Here is a 9,417-nt window from a genome sequence, read left to right as displayed (position 1 = left end):
TGACGAAGGTGAAGTTGTAGTAAGGTGGGAGGCCCTGGTGGGCAGTGCTGTTGAACTTGTCCCAAACAAATGGAGGGAGATTGTCTTGTGTTGTGGGGCCGTTTAACGCCTCGGCGTGGAACTGCTCAGCCATGGAGTAATCTGTTACCTGGGTGGAGAAACAGGAGGCAGCCAAAGTGGCAAAAGGTGAAGTCAGAAGCTGCAGGTTTTTTTTTAAGTCATCTTTTGAAGTGTTCTGATTATACTAGAGTGTAGAGAGACAGGAAACATGGAGAGAATGGGGGAGTGACATGCAGTAAATGGTCTGGCTGGCCAGGAATCAAACTGGGGACTGACTGTCAGGCATTAGTGCCTTATGTGTTATGCACCATAACCACTCAGCTATTGGGTCAACCGTAGACTCCTATTTCAATCTGTGGTTTCTGGTTTCAACCATAGAAGACAGGGAAGCACCATAGGAAGCACCATGGAAGACGGGGAAGCACCATAGGAAGCACCATAGGAAGCGCCACAGAAGACAGAGAAGCACCATAGGAAGCGCCATAGAAGACAGGGAAACACGCACCATAGGAAGCACCATAGATGACAGGGAAGAACCATAGTATTTTAGGAGATATGAAAACCCTTCACATTCTGTAAGTTGCCAGAGCTACTACCTTAGTGTCATAGCAGCCTCCTGGAGAAGGTTTTGTGGCCCTCAGGTCATTACGGCAGCAGATGGACTTACAGGGATCACCTTTGGAGTATGGATCCTTTTTGTACTCTGGTAAAATAAAAGCCAAAGGTCAAGTAGATAAGGCAGCTTTCAGAAGGAGAGTACTAGACAAAACAAAAAGTATTGTTATCCCCTTGAAAATGCTCTGAATACTCTGCTATTGAGCACACCTAACCTGTATTACCAGTAGCATACACAGCATTTACTGTGAGTCTACTGTCATGTCATTGTCATCATCATAAGGCTGGGCGATATGGATAAAATCAAATATCACAAGATGTTTGACCAAATACCCCTATCTGTGACAATAATATAGCTTTGTGACAATAATTGTCTTTTACATTTTTTACAATGTTTGAAAGTATAAAAAGGCCAAAGTGATTAAAATCTGTAAAAGACAACACAAAATCCCAGACCATATCTAGTCTCATATCACGATATCCCGCATTGGAGCTTAAGCATCAGAGGTTCCTGTAGATGAACTACATTAAGGCCCAAAACATTTCAACAATAAAAAACAAAAATCAGTATCTTTGAATTATTTTCAAGAAAAGTATCTTTTCTTTTGTCAAGTGCTAGCACTTAATTCCTTGCTGCAAAAGAACGTTTCCTATCACCCCCCGGGTGTTCAACTTGAATATCGTCGCTGTCGGGTGGAAACCTGTCCAAAACCTTTTTTTACTTTGACAACAATCTACAGTACAAGCTCACAATGTGTTGCAAGCTTGTAGATCATCTATTTTTACTATTTACATTTTGCTTATTTACTCTTGTACACTCTTGACACTCTTGTACAATGAAGTAGGGCATTCATTTATGGAAAAACATACAAAGTTGAAATATGGAGATACAAGGTTTCTGCCCTACAGCAACGACATGAAGAAAAACAAAAACACACAACAACTCCACTGACTCAGTTGAACACGAGGAGTCAAAGCTACCACTAGCTGCAATAATGAGAAAAATGAGAAAGGAGCACACACCATTGAATCTCATGATGTACTTGAGGGAGTCCAGGTCCTTGACCACAGCCTGGTCACGGCGGAAGATCTTGGCTCTGGGGCAGAGGTCATAAGAGAAGTCGTCTCCAAACTCCTTCCACATCTCTCCATAGCCACTCATCATGTAGATCTTGTGGTGAAAAGGGACGTTGTAGGATGGCCAGAAGCCTGGGAGGAAAGAGACAAGAGATGAGAGCAAGAGAGAATGGGGGGAGATAAGATATAATAAAACTTAACTGATCCCCGTAGGGAAATCTCTCTGACCCCTTACCACTGATTTGTTTTGATATCAATTTACTGCTATTGCATTTATTATGAGTTACTAGTATGGATGCATGATTCAACGAAATGATTAATAAAGCAAAATTTGCCATTACTTGTGATTACTTTTTACCAAAATAAAATAGTGTGCAGTAAAGTTAACTCTGTGGTATGTCTGTGTCTTACTCTACCTCTGCGTAGAGTCTGTGTCTGGTCAGAGAACTCCACCAGTCCTGGGATCTGCTCCACCACTGTCAGAGCACCATCGTCGATACTATGGCCGAGCTTCACTTTGCTGCGGTCCACCACCATGTACTGATTGTTGTATGTACCTAGAACACAAAGGTCACATATCATATATTATTTGGTGAGTGCTCTTATCCAAAGGGCCTTACAGTACAACCATTGTGGAAGTTGGGGGTAGGAAGTTGGAAAGATACTTTCTAATGAACCACATATCAGTTGACAAGACTTGACTTCCAGCTAACAGTGAACTGAGAAAAAGAAAAACGGAACTGAAATCTCAACCATGGGTACTGTACATGGAAAGGATCCATAAATATGTTTTGCATTATTGTTTGATGTGCATAACACCTTTTCAGAATATGTATTTCCTTTATTATGCATATTCAACTATTGACTTATTGTATGTTTTTTTTAATGATCAGATCATTTGTATATTCAAGATCTTTCTGCAGTATTAATCAGAGATAGCTTTTTGGGTATACAGTACGCATCAAGAGGAGATTCTACTGGTGGTTCTACTAATGGTTACCACCGAACAGTTCCACGCCCATTTTAGGTGGCTGGCCGGAATTGGAAATGATCCAACAGACAGAGAAAAGTAGCTAACAAAACTGTCTGTTTCAGCACAACTGTATTCACAACTATATTATGCTCTATCTGCTCACCGGAGTTGTGCCTAGAGAAGGTTTTGGCCCACTCCTCCCCAGTATTTGCCAGGCTGTGAGCCAGTCTCACTCTCTGCCATGATAAAAGACTCTGAGGGATGATGAGGGACAAGAGGGAAGAGTTGAAGACATTGTTGGTGGTCTGGGTCATCATCAGACCACTTCCCAACAGATAGAAGTCATCCAGAGATACCAGGAAACCTAGGAGAGGGTTGGAGAAGGGCCGAGGAGATTGAGGGCAAGTGAGGAAGGGACGGGGAGTGACACAGAGAGAAAGACAGAGGGAAAGAGACAACAATGGGTAAAGAAAAGACAGCTGATAAACCACTCTCTTTATTCAATGTTCACCAGTAAAATACATTCTAAAAGAAGAATTCAACCCTGTGAACACTTTTCTTTCAAAAATAACACAAACAACTTGTTAGTGTTATTTTTAAAGAAAAATCTCTCCTACCCTGTAACATATAGCCTTGTATTAATAAGGAGGCTATATGTTACAGGGTAGAACAACATAGAGAGGGGAGAACCATGAGAGCCCCCCATACAGTGTATACTCCCAAAAAGGTCATGTTGTTGAAGAGGGTCTTTGACCTACCAGGGTAGCTGCTGAACGAGAGTTTCCCGGTGGCCGTGTGTGGCTCAGTGACATGGAAATCCCAGTGTTTATAGATGCGCATGGTGGCCGCATAAGTGTACCAGCTGGAATGGGCAAACAGTAGGTTCTCGAAGCCTGGCAACATCTGGTGCAAAGGAAGGTTGACAGAGAAGCATTAATGAAGGCTAAGATTCAAAATGTTGTCTTGCATTGTCATGTCAACAGTGGTAATTGGAATTTGCGTCAATGACACAGTACACAAACAACAGACATATCACACAGTACTGCTCACTGTATCTAACAACTAGGGTCAGAGTTCAAGGGCCAAAGGATCACTCAAAGGGTCAATGTTACATATTCCATGTCAACGAACAAAGTGCTTTTATTTATTCATTATTTAATGTTGCACCCACAAAGTGTCTTTGTGCCTTTGTTGAAGTTAAAGGAGCTCAACAGAAAAGGCACATTCTGTGCTATATTGGAGACCCATAATATTATTCCACTTTGAAAGATGAAAAGGGTTAGAGCTTGCTGTATATGAAGACACTTTATTCAGTCATGTTAACCACTTAACCCCTATATACTGTACTTAGTTGACCGGGGTCCCCCAGAGCTCTATACTTCGTCCACTCCTTTTTTCTCCTCTACACTAATCTCTTCGCCAGAAATAGCCGATCTAAACATTCACAACACGTCACGTTGCAACGCATTGTGAGCATGTAGATCTGCTTGTCAAATGTTTGCCCAAGAATAGAAATACTTCATGAGGTTAAAATATATGTTTGAAATAATGAGTAAAATAGGTATATTGATAAAGAACGTGTTACCAACATTCTGGAGAAGAGAAACTTTGAGAAACAAGCTGACCTTTATCAGTGCAGAGCAGTGTCCCATCGCTGGTAGATGGAAGTCTCCGAGGGGATGATTGGATTTGGGAACCAGAGCTGGAATCAGATCTAGGAGGTCTCCCACTGCATTCAGGAACTGGATAGAAAACATGGACAGGGGCTGTGGGAAGGAAACCAGATAGACAGCTGTTAGTTAACACCCGGAAGATTTACTGAATATGGAAAAAGCAGGAGAGAGTCGACACATAGTTAATTTTACCTTGATCTACCCAAGACAACTAATTTATTTGTAAAGTGGTCTCATATGGTTCTTTATAATTGGTCATGAGATTGGAAGCAGCAAGAAAGAGAAACATTTTAGATTTTATAATTTGACTAAGATTTAAATTGAATTCTGACAGGTGTCAAGGTCAACACATACCCAAAATAGAATGACACAGTGTAAAAATGTGTAATAAACACATTTCAATAAGCACTGTGTGCTTATTGAACACAATTTATTTCACCATCATTTGGAACCAACTCTATAGGACTTTGTTTGTGTATTATTTCTTGACAAAAGACCACATCCCTTTGTACTTCATGGTGATAATACATTTACATTTCATGCTGATTGTGTAATAATAACATAATAAAGATTTTCTGAGTTGACTCTTGAAACAAGCAGTGCCTTTAAACGAATTCGACAGACCTTCTTCCCTTGTTTCTTGGCCCAGTGTGCAACTCCAGCCTGGAGTCCATCCATCTGAGCCACTATGAACCCTGTGTGTCGCCACAGAGGATCCGAACTCTTATTCATTTTCACCTGTTCCCTCGTCCACATGTCCTGCTTCCTGAAAGCAAAACAATGTGAAGTGTCCTGAAGTGTCCATGGTGATTTTTGCTCTTCCTCTTTCTATTTTTCAGTACTTCCATAATCTGCACATCCAAATACTAAATGATAGTGAAGTTGAGAAGTGGAGTTTACTATGCTCAGAATATGTGACTTATTCGGCAGTCAGTTGCTATACTTTGATTGGTGTAACATATTCACTATGCCAAGGTTTGGCAACAGCCTGAATAAGTTCTGAATAGTTTTTCTTAGCTTCATAACATATTTTGAAAAAACCCAGAAGGCATTTTTAATGATTGAAATGTTGTAACTCACAAGAAATAAAACAATGTAATGTAACCCATGGTCACCGGTTTGCCTCTCAGTCCGCCCATGTCTACCTGTCATCATGACCATCTGAGCAGCTATCAGCTGGGTAAAGCTGAAACTGAAATTCCCCTGTACAATTAACAAAGGTCCCCCTCCCCATAGCTCTAGTCAGCCCATGAGAATGCATCCAAAAAGCACCCCTGCTAATGCAGTCAGTCTTATTAGACAATATGCTTATTGTCAGGCCAAACTATCTACTCCCATTACAGAGTGAGCTTCCCTGTTTGGCATCATGGTCATATGAGCTGACTGTAGCACAAGCTAGAGTCTTACCAAATAACTTTTGATATAATGATATGAAACTAGAAGAGACAGTGAAATGTGTCAGTTTATAAGGGCGTGGTGATACAAAGGAGCACCACCAAACTCACTTCATGAAGCTCTGAACTGCGCTTAAGACCTCTGGGCTGCTGATCAGCTGCGGGTACATATTGGCATAGTGGTCGATCATCTGCCTGTTGGAGTGACAAATCTTAACTTGGTAATACACATCAAAAGAGCGAAGCATAGCTTACTGAACGTTGTATACTAGTGTTTTTACTACTTTACAGGATTTCCAGTAATGTTTCATTGATATGTAGGTGTATGGCTGTATATTCAGGATACCTACTGGGCAGTGAGGAAGCCTTCAAGGTACCCAGCTAGGAAGAAAGTGACTTCATCTGGCTCAGGTGTCTCCCCATATCCTGCACGAATCTCTAAAACACTCCAGCCAGAGCTGAAGAGGGTGTCATTGAGGTATCCATATGCATCCCCCTCTGTCTCAATGACACCCTCTTTCAGTAGGACAGTCTTGTGAGTGGGATCCCAATACACTGTGGCCGATGTCATCTCTGAAAATGATCAAGAACCATAATGAAAATACACCCATTAAAATAGGTGGTAGGGCCACTATGGTATAGATTTACAGCAATCATAGGCTAGTAAATGGGCATGATTTGGGGGCATTTAGCACTACAGGAATTAGGTCACTGGGGTAAACAGAAGAGAAGGCTGGGTTCCACATTTGTTCTGGAAGACTGGGCACTTTTTAGAGAAAAGACTGGGCACTTGAGGTGGATTTGGGGCGTAAGACTGGGCACTACTCTGATTAACAAATTGTAAGACTCTTTAGGTTTTATGTGATATATTAAATACTTTAATAAACATAGTGACAGCTAACCTTCCTGTTGTGTTACTTACAACAAAATGTTTATGTGTCCATATTACATACCTCAAAACTACTACTAAACTGGGTCATTCACATATCACAGAATGAATTGCCTGGGTGGAAGACTGGTATGGGGCAGTTATCCAAACGCAGTTGAGTGCCCCACCATTACATTTTTGAGTGACTTACCAAACATCAATGCTTCTTTGTTTAGGCAAATTACTGTAAAAATATGCTTTAGTCAGCGCTCAGCTTCAATCAGTATTATGTAAAGACATCTTGTTGTAGTAGTCATGGACTCAGACCTGAATTTTAACACAGTTACAAAGTCAGCCTACTACTACTGAAATAAAATAAGCTTAATGTTTAAGACAAACTAACTATTCCCGGTGCCGACTATGTTTTTGTGCCTAGATTTACCAAGTGCCCACTCTGTTTTGGTGCCCAGATTTCCCGGTGGCCACTCTGTTTTTCGTGCCCGGATTTACCCATAGAGTTGGGATTTACACCACATGCCCATTCTACTGAGGTGCCCAGAGTTACTAGTCCAAATGCCCACGATGTTTTGGTGCCCAGTCTGCCCACCACTTCATGTATTCGTCGCTGTAGAGTGGCAGCTAGTGTGCAGCTGTGGCACAAGTTACAAGTTATGTAGCCTACTTGCATGTTGTGCATGTATGCAAGGCAAGGCAAACAAAAACTACAACATCACTGTTATATGATTGTGATTGTGGAATCATTCGGCATGGTTCGAGAACACTGGTAAAATTAGCAGGTAGAAGAATACATTACGCTAGCAACTTCACAGCTTAAACCTGGACTAAATGATTTATTATGGTAATGCGGTATACTTACTGTCAGTGTGAGCACTGGCGAAGACCACGGCCATATTTAATAAAACAACGATATACAACCTCTTCTTTAAAAACATATTTTGCTTGTAGTCAAAAATAAAATGCTCTTCGTGGCAAAAGAGCAACTGTTGCGTCGAAAGATCGTCAACTTAGCTGCCTATGAACCAAACACAAGGGAGCTGAAACCTGAAAGTCCCTAAAGATTGAGGAAGGTTTCCTTATTGGTGGATACAATACAGAACGATTCCTGGTTGGCTAGCCTCCCATCGAGGACTCGTAACCTAAAGGAATAAATAAAATCAATGTCACGAGTTTACTCTGACTGACGTTAGGTGGTGACAGGTATGTGTAAATATGGAAGGACAGAAAAACGTACCACCCCAGATGGGACTCGAACCCACAATCCCTGCCTTAGGAGGGCAGTGCCTTATCCATTAGGCCACTGGGGCACGTGATCCGCAAGGACCATGGATTGGTATTTGATTGTCATAGTGGCGCAGCGTATAAACAAGGGGTTTTGAACCCCAGCGGCGGTGCCATTGTTGCCTTCAATGTCTCTCCATCATGCTGTATCTACTGTAGTTGTTTCTCCTTCTCCTGTTTTTAACTGCTGTACTGTCTTTAGCGACTGAATTTCCCCCATAGGATCAATAAAGGTCTTCTCATCTCACTTGAACAATTACTGCCCCAGATGTGTTTGCTGTTGGTTTGAAAGCAAACTAAAGAAATCTTGACACATAGCACACAAACATCAAAACTGAGATTATTTTTTATCATTTAATAAAGAGCATTTTCACATTCACACACACTTTCAAGTCAATGTAGCCTAATAGTTTGCGACCATGATTAGCAATAATCAAACACCAAGATAAAGTAAAAAAGAAAAAATAACAGCTTTATACATTTAATAAAATACCCTTTGTCTCAACCATTTACATTCTGATCTACTGCTTTGCTTTCAGGAATGATCCTTCATGCTTTATTCCTTCTTGTAAAATAGGACTTTAAATAGCCTCTGTATGAAGCTGCTGGGAACACTTTTAAACAAAACAAAATAACCCCCCTCCCCTGAAAATATATATATATTTATTTTTTGATAGGTAGTGTTAAGGTTCACATGGTAAAAAAAAAAGAAGTAATTATACCACTACTTAAACCAATATAATTCTCTAGGAACTCATGTGTAAACAAAAAATATAAGACACACATAGGTCCCTTTCAATGAATACATTCCAGTGGAAGAGAACAGAAGAAAAACAGTAGCTTTTCCTGCAACAATGTAACGTGCACTCCTACAAGTCATCCATAATTGTTACTTCTGGGAAAGCTACTCTTCACATTTTCACCTTAACAACTGTTTTGGTGAAAGTATTAAGAATTAGCACATAACAAAATAAAATGCTTTTAGCTTTTTTTATTAACTTAAAACCTAGCCTCATCCTCACTATGGACTTTAAACCTAACCATCAGCTTAAAACAGAGTTGAAAAATGTTATTTTCAAAAGGTGTCAGAGATTTATTTCAGTTTGTGATGACACTGCCCCCAAGTGGCAAGCTGGAATCATATCTACAATGTCTAATTCAAATATTTCAACATGAAGAGGAAAATGTGTTAAGGACTTAAACCCTCAATAGGCTACTTAGTAAATGAATACTTAGTTGACAGGGTCTGCACTTGGTCTGCTCCTTTTTTCCTCTACACCAAATATCATTGCCGGAAATATCCGATCTACAAGCTCAAAACGCGTCACGTTGCAACGCGTGGTGGATCTGCTATTTTCGGCAAATGGTCCCCCCAGCATAGGGATGCTATTGTTCAAGTGGTTAACTGACGCTAAATCAACAAAGCGACAATTTTGTCCGACTCCAACACAGAGCAAC

The 9,417-nt window shown here is 40.7% G+C and overlaps 1 protein-coding gene across 1 annotated transcript in view; it reads right to left on the bottom strand.

The window, feature by feature from the left end:
* LOC308098064 (phospholipase B-like 1) overlaps positions 1-7,851 on the bottom strand; it is an 8,964-nt gene extending 1,113 nt beyond the window's left edge. The window contains exons 1-11 of the mRNA XM_080446283.1: positions 7,538-7,851; positions 6,143-6,365; positions 5,904-5,987; positions 5,023-5,164; positions 4,351-4,491; positions 3,484-3,628; positions 2,889-3,089; positions 2,169-2,309; positions 1,699-1,884; positions 657-763; positions 1-148 (exon numbers count right to left, since the gene is read on the bottom strand). The exon at positions 1-148 is cut by the window's left edge and continues 1,113 nt beyond it. Coding sequence (XP_080302409.1) covers positions 1-148; positions 657-763; positions 1,699-1,884; positions 2,169-2,309; positions 2,889-3,089; positions 3,484-3,628; positions 4,351-4,491; positions 5,023-5,164; positions 5,904-5,987; positions 6,143-6,365; positions 7,538-7,613 — 1,594 coding nt within the window. The 5' untranslated portion in view covers positions 7,614-7,851. The remainder of the gene's footprint in view (positions 149-656; positions 764-1,698; positions 1,885-2,168; positions 2,310-2,888; positions 3,090-3,483; positions 3,629-4,350; positions 4,492-5,022; positions 5,165-5,903; positions 5,988-6,142; positions 6,366-7,537) is intronic.
* Positions 7,852-9,417: the final 1,566 nt, after the last annotated feature.

Source organism: Gymnoscopelus braueri, assembly GCF_963280865.1.
Source record: "Gymnoscopelus braueri genome assembly, chromosome: 13".
In the NCBI taxonomy this organism is placed as follows: domain Eukaryota; kingdom Metazoa; phylum Chordata; class Actinopteri; order Myctophiformes; family Myctophidae; genus Gymnoscopelus; species Gymnoscopelus braueri.
Note: the sequence above shows the minus strand (reverse complement) of the source record. Positions and strands in the feature narration are given on the sequence as shown.